This window comes from Doryrhamphus excisus, chromosome 5 (assembly GCF_030265055.1).
Source record: "Doryrhamphus excisus isolate RoL2022-K1 chromosome 5, RoL_Dexc_1.0, whole genome shotgun sequence".
Taxonomy (NCBI): domain Eukaryota; kingdom Metazoa; phylum Chordata; class Actinopteri; order Syngnathiformes; family Syngnathidae; genus Doryrhamphus; species Doryrhamphus excisus.
The window spans coordinates 19,260,433-19,280,652 of record NC_080470.1 but is presented as its reverse complement, the minus strand read 5'-3'; the positions used below and the strand labels follow the sequence as shown (position 1 = coordinate 19,280,652).

At 37.2% G+C, this 20,220-nt stretch overlaps 2 protein-coding genes across 2 annotated transcripts; one reads left to right on the top strand and one right to left on the bottom strand.

Moving 5' to 3' along the window:
- Window positions 1-990: 990 nt before the first annotated feature.
- Window positions 991-4,134, bottom strand: LOC131129880 (interferon-induced protein with tetratricopeptide repeats 1-like). Its single transcript, XM_058073814.1, has 2 exons — window positions 4,118-4,134; window positions 991-2,290 (listed from the first exon to the last, which is right to left on the bottom strand). Exons 1-2 carry the CDS (start codon window positions 4,126-4,128, stop codon window positions 991-993), a joined length of 1,311 nt encoding a protein of 436 aa, XP_057929797.1. The 5' UTR covers window positions 4,129-4,134.
- pomgnt1 (protein O-linked mannose N-acetylglucosaminyltransferase 1 (beta 1,2-)) lies at window positions 3,098-19,126 on the top strand. The gene is made up of 21 exons (XM_058073813.1): window positions 3,098-3,561; window positions 4,076-4,178; window positions 4,246-4,361; window positions 5,751-5,816; window positions 6,403-6,516; window positions 8,322-8,439; window positions 8,528-8,626; window positions 8,698-8,825; window positions 10,448-10,518; window positions 10,578-10,653; window positions 10,726-10,809; window positions 12,151-12,192; window positions 12,281-12,339; window positions 13,940-14,012; window positions 14,153-14,281; window positions 15,131-15,256; window positions 15,333-15,397; window positions 15,471-15,515; window positions 16,758-16,893; window positions 16,960-17,069; window positions 18,021-19,126. Exons 1-21 carry the CDS (start codon window positions 3,442-3,444, stop codon window positions 18,100-18,102), a joined length of 1,962 nt encoding a protein of 653 aa, XP_057929796.1. The 5' UTR covers window positions 3,098-3,441; the 3' UTR covers window positions 18,103-19,126.
- Window positions 19,127-20,220: the final 1,094 nt, after the last annotated feature.

Here is a 20,220-nt window from a genome sequence, read left to right as displayed (position 1 = left end):
CGTCATCCTCGACAACGAATTAACATCGTGGTTGAGCACAGCAGTGGGCGGCAGCCACTTTCTGTGCACACAGCAACCAGTCCATAGCAACCAGAAGCCGACGACAATGATTATTACATTATTATGTAAAACACATTTTAAGAAAAAGAGTCAAGATTTTGTTTTTAAGTGCAAACATATTTTCACAAAAATAACACAAATTGAACAGGTAAAACAAAAAAATAAATAAACGTAAATTAAATAAAATCTGAAATTAATGATTATGCACTTATGGCAGTTATAGTAATAACAATAAACGAGGAACAACGTAGTGTGTTAACATATATATGATTACGTAACATTTTAAGAGTTATTCCGATAACTATAACGGAAAAAACATAACATATCTAGTTCACTTGAAGCTTGTAATTTGTGTTTCAAATTAACACAGCTGCACTATTTGATTTCGCTACCTAGCAAACTGTCATTGCTTAATTCTGATTGGCCACGGTCAATTTAGCGATATTCAATTGGTTAATAAGAGTGTTCGTCATCCTCGACGACGAATTAACATCGTGGTTACCGCCCACTGCTGTGCTCAGTGGGCGGCAGCCACTTTCAGTCCATAGCAACCAGAAGCCGACGACAATGATTATTACATTATTACTATTATGTAAAACACATTTTAAGAAAAAGAGTCAAGATTTTTAAAATCTCCTTTTGTTTTTAATTGCATATATATTTTCACAAAATAAAACAAATTGAAGAGGTAAAAAAAATAAAATAAATGTAAATAAATTAAATAAAATCTGAAATTAATGATTATGCGCTTATGGCAGTTATAGTAATAACAATAAACGAGGAACAACGTAGTGTGTTAACATATATATGTTAACGTAACATTTTAAGAGTTATTCTGATAACTATAACCGAAAAAACATAACATAGCACAAGTCTCTTCGGAGGACAAGTCACAGGACCAAACAAACCATGAAAAATAGTATGAATTTTTCAGTCCTGTAGGTTGGCCAAAAACTCGTCTATTTCTGGACACATTCTGTTTCTATTCCTTGCTTTAATTTTCTGCAGAATATGAGTGCTTCTTTCCCGATAGACAGACGGATACCGTATAGCCGCTGCCTTCATGAAATACTCGATAGACTTGTAGCTCTGCTTCTTGGTGAAGTGTAGATGTTTAGCATAGCGGTTGTACAACATCTGTCTGTCCGCAGGTTCCTGACTGCCCTCCAGTAGTTCCTCAAATATCTGGTCGGCTTCAGCTTGGTGGTGAGCCGACTTTGCGTAAATGTTTGCAAGAGTTATTTGTCTTTTTAGTGACGATTGAGGGTAAAGAGAAATCACTTCCTGGTGTAAACTGATGGCCCTGTCAATGGTGTTTTGTTCTAGTGGAATGTCCCTGTGGAAAAATATTCTCTTTTTGTAGCAGATCGCGGCACATCTTTTCAGATAACGCTCACCCGGGTGTCTTTCTACGGCTTCCTCTGCCAAATCAAGAGCTTCCTGCATCGATAGGTGGAGTCTGTACAGCTTAAGTAGCGGTTTGATGCCGCTGTAGCTGCTGGCAGGCTTTCTCAAAACCTTCTTTGCCAGTTGGCATGCCTCACGTTCAATTTTCCGTCCGTTAGCTGCACAGGCGGTAAGGTAAAGTGCTGCCAGGTAGAGGTTGTCTGGATCATGTTTCACCGCGATCTCCATTTTCTCGAAAATGTTGGCTTGTAGGCCACTTTTGTAGATCTTAGAAGTACTCACTAATGCTACGACATGACTGGAGTGCCATTCCACCATATCTGGTTGCATCCTGATTGCTCTGTGGAAGTATTCCACTGCGGGAAGGATATGGTCTTTTCCAAAAGTCATCAAAGTCCAGGCCTTTTCAGCACAGATTTCTGGGTGGAGTTCCTCCTGGTATGCAAACTGATATTCATTCAGTAGAATATAAATCTTCTTCAAGTACATTTGACTTTCTGCCTGTTCTCCCATGTGGTAATGCAGCCAAGCCAGGTTCCCGTAGTTTATTACCAGCCAAGGACCTTCTTCTGAGATGGTGTTTCTCATCTGACGAAAAGCCTCTGCAGCCCTGCAGAAGTAACGCAAAGCATCTTGCGTGAAGCCCAACTGGAAGTGTATGTAGCCCTGCAGGTTGTAAATATGTCCCAGCCAGTTGTATCCCTCCACGGCACCGATGTCTTCTACCTTGTCCTTGAGATGGAACAGTCTGGATCTGCTGGTGTTTAGGTTCCAGGTGAAGTGACACTGAAGGTCCTCCAGGTTGGTTTCGAGGGCTGTTTGACTGAAATAATAATGATGATGAAATAAAAAGTATCAGTATTGGCCCTGTATTTGAAATGCTGAAATGCTTAAAGAAATGCTATCTTTGCCATTTTGCTGTCACTTCCAATAAACATTCAACCGACGATGACTCGATGACTCGATGATTTGACAGCTATAGTAAAGTCTACACTAAACACAAAGTAAATTATGTATATGCAAACTGATCACAAATGCAGAAACACTCACCTCATCATGCAGCTTTGTGTAAAAAAACACTTGTACACTATGCACCCTGCTGCTTTGGGTGTGGTAGATGACCCTTCTAGCTTTTACGGTGCTGTAAAACAGTCAACATGACGATTGTTGTTGGACTCTGTGGACTTTCTTTACCAGCGTGGCAATGTTGGGCAAATTATTTGAAAAAAAAAACAAGAGTTATATTTACTTTAGTTTCAGTGTAATTGAATTAGTAACGAAATGAGTCGTTAATAAATGTAATTTGTTACCAGAAACAATAATTAATGCATTTTGTTTTTAAATCCTGAGAAATATGGTGAAATTCTCTTCCAAAACGCTAGGGGCAGTGTTCGTCCGAGAGTGTACAGTGTCGGCATCCCTGGGTGAATTTATCTCATAACAGAGGAAATAAGAGTAAATAAGATAAATGAGTGTGAAATAAGTAGTTATTTATTTTTTAATAACAAATTTAAACACGAGTTATGCCGAGAACACTTATACAGAATGCTCGGTGTATTTATTTCATATATTAATGGCCAGTAAGAGGCAGTATACAACTAAAACTGTTTGCTTCCCGCCAGTAAACCGGAGAAGAAGTCAGTGACGTCATTTAATCTGCGACAGTCTCTTCTTATTTAGCATTTTGCAGAACTAATAGCTTCACTTCATTGGCTTCTTTTGCTTATCACGAATATAACGATAAAAAGCTGATACATACACAGTGTGTGTGATGTGGGTCGGTGGGGTTTTGTGTAAAATTAAAGCTCAACTTGAGTTTGACGCTCGTTGATGAGAAGAAGCATCGTCGGTGTTGTGTTGTTTTGCAGAAGAGGATGTGATTTTTGGGTTTGTGATTTTGCGGGACGAGGAGGAGCAGGAGGGGAAGGAGGAGGAGGAGGAACGACAAGCTAAACGTCTGGCATTTCCAGCGGGATGGAAACTTGGACCCCAAACCCCCGGGCTAAGCCTTTCATTCCCCGCCAACAAAGAAGCCTTTACCTCACCTGGAAATACAAACTGACCAATAAGAGGACGATTCGCCGCTGTTGCCAGGTAAGACGAAGTACAGTACAGTACAGTACAATACAGTGCAGTTTGGCCTTGATTGTGCCCAGGTGCGTCACTAGGTTCTGAGGACAAGGGGGGGCTTTGAGATTTTTTTTGTAAAAAAAAAAAAAAAATCAATAAAAAAATAAATAGAAAATATCAAATTATTTAGCCTAATTTTTTTCAGAGGGCTGAACATGTTTTAGGGGGATCAAGACCCCCTAAAATTCTCCAAAATTCTTCTTCTTCTGATTATTATTACTACTACGAGTAGTAGAAAATATAAAATTATTTAGGGGGACTTAACAAGCCTCCCAAATTTGGCTGTGGGGGGCATATGGTATGTTTATACGTTTCAGATATGTGTTGCAAGTCACATGAAAGAACAGTTGCACAATACAGCATGTCTGAAAAGCAGTAGGAAGAAGCACAGCTTAAAGGGAAACTGGGGATTTCAGCCATCATCCACAATTCTGATGTGAAAGAAAAATCACTTTATATTTATTTTTTCCTTCCACAGGCTGGTGCTGTGCTGTTTCTCCTGGTGACTGTCTTAGTCAACATCAAACTCATCTTGGACACACGAAGAGTAGTCAACGAAGATGCTGCATCCCAGGAATACGGTACGGGACAATATGGTTCTACCGATGTGTAATTTGGGATTAAAAAACCGATCTGTTGTACTTTTAGAGGATGCGATGCCAAACATGGCGACGCCTCGCAGACCGGCTAATGGGCGCAAGGTTCTGGACATTGAGGCGTACTCCAGTCGCTCCAAAGTGTATGTGGCGGTGGACGGGACCACTGTGAGTTCAAAGGGGACGTACACTGATTGGCTGATTAACCTTCCTCTTGTGTTAGGGTCGGCACAGACCCGTTTTACATTTTAATGCATAAAAAGAATCACATAACATTTGTTTATTGCATCAAGGCTTTTTGACGTTGTCAGGAAACTCTATTTCAACAAAATAAAACCAAAAAAAAAATTTTTACTACATTTTAAAATGGTCTGGTTGAAATTATTATTTTTAAATTATTTAAAAAAATGTTTTCATTTTTTTTTCATTTTTTAAAATGTTTTTATTTTTTTTAATTATGATTTTTTTAAAATTATGATAATTTTTTACTACATTTTAAAATGGTCTGGTTGAAATTATGACACTGTATTGTTAGGGTCGGTTTCAACCCGGTTATAATAATATGACTATAAAGCAATATTTTGAGCCCCAACTGAAATCATAAGTGTACAATTAGCCAACACAATGACAACCAGCTCCTCTTCTCATCATGGAAGCTTCAGGGGATTCTCATTTTGACCGCTTTTCCAGTATACCAGCAGAAAAACAAGGTCCAGACATGTGAGGCGAATTCACTCATTTGACTGATGGCTGATTTCACATTTACAATTTGGATCACGGAAAGAACAATTTGGATCATGGAAAGAACAATTTGGATCACGGAAAGAACAATTTGGATCACGGAAAGAACACTTTGGATCGCGGAAAGAACACTTTGGATCGCGGAAAGAACAATTTGGATCGCGGAAAGATCAATTTGGGTAGTGGAAAGAACACTTTGGATCACGGAAAGAACAATTTGGATCATGGAAAGAATGACAAGAAGTAGAGTGAACCAAGATCTGGACCTGTTCTGCTTTTTGATTTCAGTTTCTACTAAAGTTGTGTTGTTGAAAACAATAACTTTTTCTACCTTTTCTTGACATTAATATATATGGGTCAAAACTGACCCCAACACCATAGATGTTTCTTTAGTGATTAATACTAAAATGAGAAAATAAATCAAACTAATTGATTTAAGAGATATGTTCTATATCCCTCAGTAATAGCCAGGTAACAAAAGAATTCAATTTATGAATATGATTCTTTTGAGGTTCATTTGACCATATTTGGAAATTGAAATGGAGGGGTATAGTGACAAAAAAAGGCCTCCATGCCCACACCAAAAGTATTAAAAGCAACATTTTCATGGATGAGGAAGCCTAAGAAGGTAACCAAGACATGAGAAGCAAATTTGATGGTAACTTATTGTTTTTAGTGTATTTTATAGCTGATTTAATACATGGGTCAAAACCCACCCGTTAACATAAGACATGATACCAGAAAGCTAACACAAGAGGAAGGTTAAACCATTATTATGACTAATGATATCCTTTTGTGTTTGGTTTCTTTTCTTAGGTGTTGGAGGATGATATGCGTGAGCAAGGCCGAGGCATTCATGTAATTGTTCTCAACCAAGCTACAGTAAGAATTTATTCATTCATTTTCTACCGCTTTTCCTCACGAGGGTCGCGGGGGTGCTGGAGCCAATCCCAGCTGTCTTTGGGCGACAGACGCGGTCCGCCCTGGACTGGTGGCCAGCCAATCACAGGGCACATATAGACAAACAACCATTCACACTCACATTCATACCTATGGACAATTTGGAGTGGCCAATTAACCTAGCATGTTTTTGGAATGTGGGAGGAAACCGGAGTACCCGGAGAAAACCCACGCATGCACGGGGAGAACATGCAAACTCCACACAGAGATGGCCGAGGGTGGAATTGAACCCTGGTCTCCTAGCTGTGAGGTATGCGCGCTAACCACTCAACCGCCGTGCTGCCTTAATTTAAATTAAATTAAAATAGTTAAAATAAAATAAGTTAAAATAAAATAAGTTAAAATAAGTTAAAGTTAAAAAACCACCGTGCAGCCCGATCATCAAACTATTGTCAATATTAGTCAGTGACAACATGTTGTCATTCAGGAACATTGCAGCCTTTTTCCAGCATGGAGCGCCTTTTTAAGGTCATGACATTCCCTGTGCTTTCCTTTTCCTTTCTTTTAGGGTCATGTGATGGCCAAGAGGATATTTGACACTTACTCCCCCCACGAAGATGAAGCCATGATCCTCTTCCTCAACATGGTGACCCGAGGGCGAGTTCTCATCTTTACCATTAAGGTCGGGTCACTCTCCCAGTATGACGTAAGATAAGATAAGATATGCCTTTATTCGTCCCTCAGTGGGGAAATTTACATTGCACAGCATTTACATTCCACAGTACAGACTCGGTTAAGCAGTACAAAATACACAATATAGAAAAATAAACAATATAAACATCCCAAGTATTAACAAATCAACAATTTTACCCAGAGTTATATACAAATACAGTATGTAGATCAGGGGTCTCAAACTCAATTTACCTGGGGGCTACTGGAGCTAGGGTCTGGGCAAGGCTGGGCCGCATCAGGTTTTCAAAAAAAAACCCAAAAACCGCATTTATTAAAAACAGAAAAATATACAAACTTTTTCAGTGTTTTGGTTCTGATTTTCTACAATAAAAGCTCTGATAAAACATTCCACTGTTCTCAAATATCTTCATTTTTATTTTTCTGCACAAAAAAGAGATGAAAAATAAATAAACAAATCAAGAATAAAGAAAATCAATCAGTAATAAATAAATATAATAATAATAATAATAAAACGGCAAATAATAAAAACTTAAGAAACCACATATAGTTGGTGGGTAGACAAATTATTTTTTTCAGCTTAAAATGAACAAAGCATTATTAGAGCCCTGTAGACATGACAAAACACGACTATAGTCACATTTATACTCTTTTTTTTTTTTATTTACAACATATTGCGCAACTGCAGGGTCTTGAGACGCATGCTAACTCGCAAACTAGAGAGCTAGCGACCTAAACGGTAGCCTTTAAACTTAAATAGCCAAAAACTTACCACTTCCACACGGATAGGGAGGATAACTATTAACAGTTATTTAACCTTTAACATTAATCAAACGTAATATTTTTTTCTGGGTACATGATACCATACAGCATCCATATGAAACTTGCGCGGGCCGCACTAACATTAAACTTTCATATCAAGATGGGGGCCTCAAACTAGTGTCCTGCGGGCCACATTTGGCCCGCGTGTTTGAGACCCCTGTTCTAAATATATAATTTACTCAGGAAAAACCAATCAGCGGTACTTTGACAAGAATGAAGTCAAAATATGAGGAGAACACTGACAAAAAAGTCCTAATTTTGTATGAGAATATTGTCACAATATTAAGAGGAATAATACTAATTTTAGTAGCATAAGGTTGAAATATTAAAGAAAATTAGGTTGCAGAAAAAGTTATAAAGTTATGAGAATAAAGTGAAAATATTCATGGGGGAAAAAAAAAACATAATTATATGAAGAAAATTTCCAAAGAAATTTTAACTAAAAAAAAATAACAGCAGAAATAGAAAAAGAACAGCTGTAACTGTACAAGAATGAAGTTGTGATAAGAGACAGTCATATTCTATCATGAGGAAAAAATATTATATTATAATATTATTATTATTACATTTAAATATTAAAGAAAAATATTTTTTAAATATTATTTTTATTCCAATTATTTTTTGAGAAATATTAAAAGTCAGACTATTTCAAGAAAAACTTTTGCAAATATATGAAAATAGTTTTTTCTTGGCACACCTATGTGTCTTGTTCCGCGTGTTTGAGACCCCTGATGTAGATAATATGAAATGAGATGAAATATATGACCAGTCTATACACTGTAAGATCTTGCTAGTGAGTTAATATGAGGCATTATAGAAATACTTCACATAGAACTTAATATATTGCATTTAGGGCCTTAATATTGCATGTGGAGGTTGATCAGATATTGGATATAAAATGGAGTCTGGAGTAACTATACTGAATATAAAAATTAATGTGTGATGGATGGCGGTACGTTTTTTTTTTCCATGCAGGACGAGGGCACGTTCCACCTGAAGGACGCCGCTAAGAACCTGCTGAAAGGTCTGGGCAGTCAGGTGTCCCTCAACCTCAGCTGGAGGGACATGTGGACTCTGGTGGTAAAGAAAGGAGGTAGTGTGCAAACATAAATACTCAAATGGCGGTGCGTTTCCTATTTTGAGTGGCCTGGTGAGTATTTCTGTGTGTTTTGGTTGTGTAGGTCAGGTGTACGGGGAAAAGCATTCAAAGTCTCCTGCTCTTTCCACCTGGGGTGATCCAGTGCTTCTTAAAACGGAGGTGCAGCTCACCGCCTCTGAAGGTAATCACTTAAATACCTGTCTATCGTGAGCGGTGAAGTAACAGGTTCCGTTTGGACGGCCTTGTCCGCAGAGGCAGAGTGCCACTGGGCAGACACGGAGTGGAACCGGCGCAGGAAGCTCTTCTGCAGCAAAGTGGAAGGATACGGCAGCATCTGCAGCTGCAAAGACCCAGCACCCATTGAATTTAACCCAGAACCCGTAAGACGCAAATTTCATTCTTTTCTAAATATATATTTTTTTACTTTGTTTGGGTGTCTGGAAAAAATTATATTTACGTGTAAAGTAGAAGTACTGGAATGAAGTCATAATGTTGACATGAAAATTATAACACTAATTATTATTATTTTTTTTTTTTACAAGCACAATGTTGATACGCTATGAGAAAAATAATTAATGTCCTTAGTCATTTTTACACTAGAAAATAATTGTAATTTTGGGGGAAATTAGATTGGGAAAAAGTTGTGATATTACAAGAAATAAAGTCCAAATGTTATGTAAATGAAATTAAATTAAATTAAACAAGCATAATATTGATACACTATGACAAAAACAATTAATGTCCATCATAATTTTTACAATACAAAATAATTAAGTTGCAATTTTGGGGGAAATTAGGTTGGGAAAAAGTTGTGATATTACAAGAATAAAGTCAAATGAAAATTGCACAAATTGAAAAATGATAACAAAAAATATACAAACATGACATCAATATACTGTGAGAAAATAAAAAATATTTTGACAATGGAATACATTATTATTATTAATATATAAATTATTTAGACAATTTTTTTTACAATGGAAAAGAAGTAAAGTTGCAATTTTGGGGGAAATTACGTTGAAAAAATATTTGTGAAATTGCAAAACAAGAATTTTGAGAAAAAGAATTAATGTCCTTCATAATTTTTACAATGGAAAATTAACTTGAAATTTTGGGGGAAATTAGATCGGGAAAAGTTGTGATATTACAAGAAATAAAGTCCAAATGTTACGGACTAGACGATGGTTGAAATATTTAGACAAAGAATTCTACAATTAAATTAAATGAAACAATTAAAATTATACGAAAAATTATACAAGCATAATATTGATACACTATGGCAAAAATAATTAATGCTCTTCATAATTTTTACAATACAAAATAATTAAGTTGCAATTTTGGGGGAAATTAAGTTGGGGAAAAAGTTGTGATATTACAAGAATAAAGTCCAAATATTATGGACAAAATGACTAGACAATGGTTGAAATATTTAGACAAATTAAAAAACGATAACAAAAACTATACAAACATGACATAAATATACTATGAGAAAATAAAAATATTTAGATAATTTCCACAATCATTTTTTTTTTTACAATGGAAAAGAAGTAAAGTTGCAATTTTTGAGGAAATTACGTTGAGCTAAGATGTGTTTTTCCCGAAAAATTCTACAAGCATAATATTGATACACTATGACAAAAAGAATAAATTTCCGTAATAATTTTTACAATAGAAAATAATTAAGTTGCAATTTTTGGGGAAATTAGTTTGGGAAAAAGTTGTGATATTACAAGAATGAAGTCCAAATACTAGAAAATGGTTGAAATATTTGAACAAATTGAAAAACAATAACAAAAAATATACAAACATGACATAAATATACTAAAAATACTAGAAAATAAAAATATTAAGACAATTTCCGCAATAATTTTTTTTTACAATGGAAAAGAAGTAAAGTTGCAATTTTTGAGGAAATTACGTTGTAATTTTTTTTGTTAAATTGCAAAACAAGAATGTAAAAATGATCAATCTGAAAAGTATATGTTTTGTTTCTTCCCTTTAGCTGCCCACTAATCACGTCTTCCATGTACCAGTCGCGGTCATCGCAGGCAACAGACCCAACTATCTCTACCGGTAAGATCTCACGAGCCCATGAGCGCAAGTCAATGTTCATCCTTGTCTTCTGTTTCCAGGATGCTCAGGTCTCTCCTTTCAGCTCATGGTGTTAACCCGCAGATGATCACTGTCTTCATCGATGGATACTATGAGGTATCCGACCTTCTGATTTGACCGTAGAAGTGGAGAGCAATAGATCCATCTTTGTGTGTTTGAACATCCCAGGAGCCGATGGATGTGGTGGAGCTCTTTGGACTGAAGGGAGTTCAGCACACGCCCATCAGCATCAAGAATGCACGGGTATCCCAGGTGAGAACTCGAGAGAACTTCCACGAGAGAAGTACTCGCTACCTCCTGGCATGTCCCAACCCGGGACCCTCATTAATGACCATTAATGACCCAGTGGTCATTAGGAAGCCACCCACTTTGATTGAAGTCATTTTTCATTTGTATTTATTAAATAAAAGTGTCAAAAAATATACAAGCAAATAAAAATGTTAAAATGACTAAAGTATAAAAAAAATAATAAAAAATACAAAATAAAAATGACTAAAATACATAAAAATGAAATACATATTTAAAGCGTAAAAAATATTCAAAATGAATAAAAACAAAAATGACAAATAAAAATAAAAATAAAGCTGATTAAAATAATAAAAATAAATGAAAACTACTTAAGATTAAAAACAATGAATGAAAATACATTAAAAAAAATTAAATGTCACTAAATAAAAGTGTAAAAAATATACAAGCAAATAAAAATGTAAAAATGACTAAAGTATAAAAAATAATAAAAATACAAAATAAAAGTGCCTAAATAATAAAAATAAAAATGACTAAAAATACATAAAAATGAAATAAATATTTAAAGCATAAAAAATATTAAAAATAAATAAAAACAAAAATGACAAATAAAATAAAGATGATTAAAATAATAAAAATAAATAAATTACTTAAGATTAAAAACAATGAATGAAAAAATGTCATTAAATAAAAGTGTAAAAACAAGCAAATATAATGTAGTATAAAAAATAATATAAATACAAAATAAAAGTGACTAAAAAAATACATTTGCTTGTATAGTTTTTTTACAATTTTATTTAATGACATTTCATTTTTTTAAAATGTATTTTCATTCATTGTTTTTAATCTTAAGTAATTTTCATTTATTTTTATTATTTTAATCATCTTTATTTTTATTTGTCATTTTTGTTTTTATTTATTGTGAATATCTTTTACACTTTAAATATTTATTTCATTTTTATATATTTTTTAGCCATTTTTATTTTGTATTTTTATTATTTTTTACACTTTAAAGTCATTTTTTGCATTTTTTATCAGTTTTATTTTGTACGCTTAGTTCAGTCATTATGTATTTTAATTATTTAATATATTTTCAACTTTGAAGTCAAACCAAGCAAAACCTTTTAAATCAGAGGTCACCTTTTGAAACATGAATACACATAATTATGTGTCCAAAGTGCATTTTTGAGGAATTTATTAAGGCATTTTGTCAAGGAAATGAGGAAGAACATAACTGCACGTCTATAAATAACGCCTGCATTAAAATAAAATAGAAACTAGTACAACTGTACCATGAACATGTACCCAGGAGGGAGTTTTGAGTTCTCTTTCTCTGCTCTGTCACAGCACTACAAGGCAAGTCTGACTGCAACATTCAATCTTCACCCAGTGAGTACATCCGCCATTTTTACTGCATACGCGGTAATTTATTTTCAGTGTGTATTTGTCTTTATTTAATGTTCATCATTCCCTGCAGGAGGCTAATTATGCTATAGTGCTGGAAGAAGATCTGGACATCTCCATTGACTTCTTCAGGTGCGCTTAGAATCAAAATGAAAAGCTTTTTAATGCTAACTTGTAACATCTTGCCATGGAACTAATCACCACTAGAGGGCGGTGTTGTGTCGCTCTGTGTTTGGTTCAATCAGGGGTGTCCAAACTTTTTACATCAATCAAATGATGCAGGGGGGCACTATTTTTCTGTTTTTTTTTTATTTTTGTAAAAAGGCAAAAAATATATATATTTTTTTTTTACTTAACCCTCCTCTTGTGTTAGGGGCGGCACCGACCTGTTTTACATTTTAATGCATAAAAAGAATCACATAACATTTGTTTATTGCATCAAGGTTTTTTGACTTTGTCAAGAAACTCTATTTAAACAAAATAAAACCCAAAAAATAATTTTTACTACATTTTAAAATGGTCTGGTTGAAATTATGACCACTGTATTGTTAGGGTCGGTTTCGACCCGGTTATAATAATATGACTATAAAGCAATATTTAGAGCCACAACTGAAATCATAAGTGTACAATTAGCCAACACAATGACAACCAGCTCCTCTTCTCATCATGGAAGCTTCAGGGGATTCTCATTTTGACCGCTTTTCCAGTATACCAGCAGAAAAACAAGGTCCACACATGTGAGGGGAATTCACTCATTTGACTGATGGCTGATTTCACATTTACAATTTGGATCATGGAAAGATCACTTTAGATCATGGAAAGAACAATTTGAATCATGGAAAGAACACTTTGGATCGCGGAAAGAACACTTTGGATCATGGAAAGAACAATTTGGATAATGGAAAAAATGACAAGAAGTAGAGTGAACCAAGATCTAGACCTGTTCTGCTTTTTGATGTCAGTTTATACTAAAGTTGTGTTGCTGAAAACAATAACTTTTTCTACCTTTTCTGGCTGATTTCACATTTACAATTTGGATCATGGAAAGAACACTTTGGATCATGGAAAGAACAATTTGGATCGCGGAAAGAACACTTTGGATCACGGAAAGAACACTTTGGATCACGGAAAGAACACTTTGGATCACGGAAAGAACACTTTGGATCACGGAAAGAACACTTTGGATCACGGAAAGAACACTTTGGATCACGGAAAGAACACTTTGGACAATGGAAAGAACACTTTGGACAATGGAAAGAACACTTTGGACAATGGAAAGAACACTTTGGACAATGGAAAGAACACTTTGGACCGTGCAAAGAACACTTTGGACCGTGCAAAGAACACTCTGGATCGCGGAAAGAACACTCTGGATCGCGGAAAGAACACTCTGGATCGCCGTAAGAACACTCTGGATCGCCGTAAGAACACTCTGGACCGCGGAAAGAACACTCTGGACCGCGGAAAGAACACTCTGGACCGCGGAGTTTTGTTTTATTATTAGTTCTTAGTGTCATCATGTCAGCCATTTTTTCCTTTTTGATCTATTCTCCCCATTTTTGCTGTGTTTTTGGTTGAATTCTATTCCTGCAAGACTTATTCCCCCCGCTGAATGATTTCCTTTGTTGTCATTGGTCTATCTTGTGTTTTGTAATCCCCGGTCTAAAATCACAGATTAAAACCGAGGCAGACATACCGTTGCTTAATGCCTGTGTTTCTGTTATTTTGACAGTTTTCTGAGTCAAACCATCCACCTGCTGGATGAGGATGACAGCCTTTATTGCATCTCAGCCTGGAACGACCAAGTGAGCAAAAAAAGCAGTTGTAATGTTTTTTTTTTAAATAATGAAACATAATTATTTCTATACTTCAAACTAATTTACTGTACAATAACAACAACACCTGTTTCATTTGTCACCTGTTCTATTCTATTTGTGTTCCACAGGGCTATGAACACACGGCTGAGGATGCCGCCTTGCTGTACCGAGTGGAGAGCATGCCTGGCCTGGGCTGGGTCCTGAAAAGGAGTCTCTACAAGGATGAACTGGAGCCTAAATGGCCTACACCCGAGAAGGTGCTGGGATCCTTATTATGGGCTTGCTCAGTAATGCAAGCCCCATAGACTGCTGCTTAGCAGCTGTCTATGGGGCTTGCAAGCCCATATTGTTATTCCTTGTGATGTTTAGCTATTATTATATCTTCCCATTTTGAGGATGCTAGCATGTTAGCATTTAAGCTAATTTACTCATGTCTAAAGGCAAATACACACATGGCATGATGTAGGGAGGTTATAGGACAACCTTGGCACTTTCTAAACTTGAGGCCCTCTTGCTAGGTGCTAGCATGATGACTGTTAGCATGTTAGCATTTTAGCTAATTTACTCATATATAAAGGCAAATACACACATGGTATGATGTGGGGACACTATCGGACTGCCTGGACACTTTTTGGACTTGAGGCTGTCTTGCTAGGTGTTAGCATGGTGATTGTTAGCATGTTAGCATTTTAGCTAATTTACTCATGTCTAAAGGCAAATACACACATGGCATGATGTGGGGACACTGTGAGACTTCCCCCAAACTTTTCGGGACCTGAGGCTGGTCTTGCAAGGTGCTAGCATGGTAGCTGTTAGCATGTTAGCATTTAAGCTAATTTACTCATGTCTAAATGTAAATAGACACATGGCAAGATGTGGGGACACTATGGGACTGCATCAACCTTTTTCGGTACTTGAGGCTTTCTTGCTAGGTGCTAGCATGGTAGCCATTGGCACACCGGGCCCGAGGTTCACAGCACAGGTGGCAAGCCCATCAAAATTTCCGCGGGAATTTTCTAGTTTTTATTTTATTCTACTCCATGCAAACAAGTTTGGTGTGTCAAACTCATGATTGGCATCGTGATAACACGTGTGTGTTGACGTAGCTGTGGGACTGGGACATGTGGATGCGGATGCCAGAGCAGAGGAAAGGCAGGGAGTGCATCATCCCCGACGTGTCCCGCTCCTACCACTTTGGCATCATCGGCCTCAACATGAACGGCTATTTCCATGTGAGCAAGTTAAAAATAATCTAATTATTACATTCAGTCTTTTTGAGGTATTTTTTTTCTGTCATTTGACGTATAGGAGGTGTATTTCAAAAAGCACAAGTTCAACACTGTGCCTCACGTGCACCTGAAGAACGTGGACAGGTTCGTGCAGCCTGATGACACATTCATGCAGAAAACTTAAATACTGAAGTACTTTTTGTCTACGTTCCTTAAGCTTAAAGAAGGACGCCTATGAAGTGGAAATCCAAAACCTGCTGAAGTGAGTGAGATCTGACAGTAGCGAACATTGGTTGCATCATTCATACATAGCAGAAGGTTCTACTACTCTAACCAAATACTTTTTTCACAAAATGCTAATGGTTTAATTTCATTTGAACATGCATCAGATTACAATTGAGTGCATCCCATAATCAGTTCCCAGTTCCACATGTCCAAAAGGAGTAGGAAGAAGCAAAGCTTATTAAATCCTACCCCTCCATCTGGTACTTTTCCAATCAGTAACTGTTACATTTGTTCACTTCCTGCTTTCCTAATATAATTAAAAAGATTTTTTTTAAATTTTTTAATTTAATTTATTCATTCATTCATTTTCTACCGCTTTTTCCTCACGAGGGTCGCGGGGGGTGCTGAAGCCTATCCCAGCTGTCGTTGGCCGTGAGGCGGGGTACACCCTGGACTGGTGGCCAGCCAATCACAGGGCACATATAGACAAACAACCATTCACACTCACATTCATACCTATGGACAATTTGGAGTGGCTAATTAACCTAGCATGTTTTTGGAATGTGAGAGGAAACCGGAGTACCCGGAGAAAACCCACACATGCACGGGGAGAACATGCAAACGCCACACAGAGATGGCCGAGGGTGGAATTGAACCCTGGTTTGATTAAATTAAATTAAATTAAATTAAAAATTATTTTTAAATTAAATTAAATTACATTTATTTTAAAATTCCATAAAATTACATTTATTTTAAAATTCCATTAAATTACATTACATTTATTTTAAAATTCCATTAAATTAAATTACATTTATTTAAAAATTCCATTAAATTAAATAATTTGTCACGTACCGAAGTACGAGTTGATATGACCATACAATGACATAATGTGTTTCATTATCTTGCAATAATAGTTTTAAATGCAAACAAGTAATGACAATTTAACAGGATAAAGTAACATTTATGGCCACTTTTTCCCGAATTGAAGACATGATGGTTGATGGTGATGTGGCAGCGGGAGTCACTCAGCATCAGTCATTTCTTGGATTCAGTAGCAACAGCTCCTATGGGGGGGGTACACCAACATAGGCACACTTTACAACATAAGAACTCAAAGACTTGGATCCTGCCTGTCAGCACCGTGGGGATGATACTTCACATATTAGTAACTTCATCAATAGCTATATTATATTACGTGGACGCCAGTACGTCGATCTGAGGATAGATGAAAGAAATGGGTCAACCTTTACGAGATGTGTGTTCCACTATTCGATTGCAGGGAGGCAGAGGTGCTGGACCACACCAAGAACCCGTGTGAGGACTCGATACTACCGGACTCCGAGGGGAAAGTCTACGTCATGTTCATTAAGATGACATCGGAGACGGACACCTCCACTTGGACTGAGCTCGCTAAGGTACGCCATGACCGAAGAGGCGTAACCGTTGGTGCCACTAATACTGTCCTTTCATCTTTGACCCAGTGCCTTCATGTTTGGGATTTAGACGTCCGAGGGAATCACAGAGGCCTGTGGCGACTCTTTAGAAAGAGGAGTCACGTCCTGGTGGTGGCTGTGCCAATCTCGCCATACTCGTAAGTTAATATCGACTGTTTCTGTACAGTTATCTCTACTGACCGCCGAGATGCTCTAACCACTCCATATCTCCATCCAATACCAGTAGCCTCTGACCCCTGATGACCTTGGATTGATCGGGGGTTAAGTCCCATCATTCGTGACACTTGGCTGCCGTAGTAGCTTAGAGCTAATTCTGCTAAACCCGACCTTCGACCTCGTTGGTAGCCCTCGGACTGCATCCGGGGATCGAGATGCTGCCATGAGCTAATTAGTGGTCTTCCGTTTGTTGCTAACTTGCAGAACTCTGATTTTTTTCTCTGAACCATGGTCAGTGTCCTGCGGGTCACATTTGGCCCGCGGGCCGCGTGTTTGAGACCCCTGCTGTACAGGCTAATTAACATACCGAGCCATTGAGTCCAACTAAGTCACTGGTAAGCAAGTTCACCGAGCTCCCGATCTCATTCTCAAGATGCTCCAGGGGCTGCCATGAGCTAATTAGTGGTCTTCCGTTTGTTGCTAACTTGCAGAACTTTGATTTTTTTTCTCTGTCTCGGAACCATGGTCTCTCCCAACATTGGTGATGTCTTTCCACATTACCCCCACCCCCAAGAATCTGGAAAGTTATTCAACTAACAAAAGCACACAGAAAAATAGTCCCAACAGGGTTCCAATATGTTAATGTCTACATATGTTCACTTATCTAGCTCCACAATAACAACTAAGTCACTGGTAAGTTCACCGAGCTCCCGATCTCATTCCTATTCAAAGGTTTTCAGGTCAAACCGCCAAAGTATTTTTGTAGTAGTTTGTAGTGATCCGTTGCCATCTGGACGCAGCTATTCACCAATCCGACTCATCGGATTCACAAATGAACGTGAATTTTAGTTATACCCAAAGAGTAAACGGACTATAAACCATGACGAAATATGTCAACGGCTCATTTTCTTTTCTTTCTCTTCTTTCTTCAGAGTGAAGAAACCTGCCAATGTCACCCCCATCCACTTGGAGCCCCTCCCCAAAGAAGAGGGTGCCCCGGCGGATCCGATGTAGACCTCCCGGAACCTCCTGAACCAGCCCAGGACTTTCTAGGATAAAAGATGGTAAAACACAATCCAACCAACTCATAAGTTTTAGAAGGAGGAACGATGACACAGGAAATGACTTTTGGTAACCAAACGACTTTTTCTATTTCCTGTTTGGTTCTGAACGTATGAATTTAAAACCTACTGATTGTACATACTCTATGTTTAACTTATCTCTATTTATTTGCCCATATCAATCCAGACCCTTTGGTTTTTTTGAAAAATCACCTAATATCTGGATGAGTGCATTTTTAATAGACGTGAACAAAATAATGATATAATGTACATACATACAACATACCTATATTTTCAATAGCATAGACAGTCTGCATATTTTTGGATTCTAGAAATGGAGTGTGTACTCATGCTAGGCCAATCGTACCGTACTTGAATACGTAAAACTCCAAATAATCCAAGAATCATGGCCGAGAGCGTCCCGAAGACTCCAAATCAGATTGGAAATAATCCACCAAGACATTAAAATTTTAGTCACGAGTTACAAACGCAGATACAACTCGGTCATCTGGGATTTGATTCTTCCTTACTTGTTGAAACGAGGCTTAGCAAAAAAAAAAAAAAACACTTTAAACGAGTACGAAATACATAAATATGGAAAGGTAGACGATACAGGAAATTAAAAAGTTATTATAGAGGTTGCATTTTTAAAAATTGAAATACACTTAATCGGACTTCATACTCCAAATAGGGACTAGAGGCTATCTTAGATTGCTGCGTTTGAGTGTTTTTTTATCGACTTTTATCTTCAGTTATCTTAACATGAAAGCCGAAATAGTATTTTTTTTGTTTCCTTTTGTTTATTTTCTGTCTGACAACTTGTACTTACCAGTGACTTGACTTCATTAGAAATGACTGACTTGAAAAAAAAAAGTTCTAGAAGTACATACTGTCGGTGCAAGGAGAGTGATGATTTGTGAAAGTGAGTTTGATACTTTTGGTGGTTTTCATGCAAATGAATAAAGATATTTTCAGAGGTTTCGATTTTTTTTCATAAACCTCGATTCTACTCCAGTTTTCTCCCATTTGACAGTTCTTGTCTTTATTCCTGACAACAATATCTAATACAGCCGTCCGGGCTTATCTGCAGTCCCTGTATACCTACAAGTAAGCGGGTGTTATTACAGCACAGCTGCAAAAAGCACCCTTCCTTTCCCTGCCCGGTCTTTTATACACTCGAGGCTGGAGTCCTGGACCAATCAGCTTTCGCCACTGCCCTTCCTTGAACCGCTTTCATGGTGTTTCTCCTTTCGTTTCTTTCCTTTGCAGAGGCATCAAGGCATTTTTCCTTTGCGTCTGGAACATTGCGCTTTTCCTTTGTTGCAAAGCAAGGTGTCATATGCGTACTCGATGTTTCCACCTTAACTGTCAGATGTCACGTTAGTCCTCCTTTTTTTTGTGAGGGTGCGTGTATCCTTTGTATTTGTGAGACTATGTGTTTGCTTTTAGCTAGCAAAATTGCAAATACCTTCAGTCTTCAGTCGCTACCCAAAGCTCATGACCGCTCTATATCTAAATTATTATTCATTTATTATCACTGAATATGAATCAGTCATACGTGCTCTGCCCACTGCGAGTGTGGTCTGGTCCACGCTGAACTTTGGCACACATCTTGATCATCAGTGTGACCAGTGGACCTTCAGACCTCGGGAGGTACATGGTTAGGGAAATGCATGCAAATTGTTGAGGCTCTTTGGCTTCTGAGGTTAACCAAGGACAACCGAGGCTTCCCTTTCATAACCTGCAATGCTTCCGGGAATCTTCCCAAAACTACTTTCATCAATAAAATTCAGGATTATGTAGAAATCCTCCCTCTGAGGACTCTAAGTGGGTTTCGAAATAGAGGATAAGAGAATCTTAAAGAACCAAATCATAGAATGAGAACCAGATTGTTTATTTCTGACAACAATATCTAATACAGACATCCGGGCTTATCTGAAGTCCCTGTATGACTACAAGTAAGCGGGTCTTATTACAGCGCAGCTGCAAAAAGCACCCTTATTTTCCCTGCCCGGCCTTTTATACACTCAAGATTGTGTAAGAGGCTTGAGTCCTGGACCAATCAGCTTTT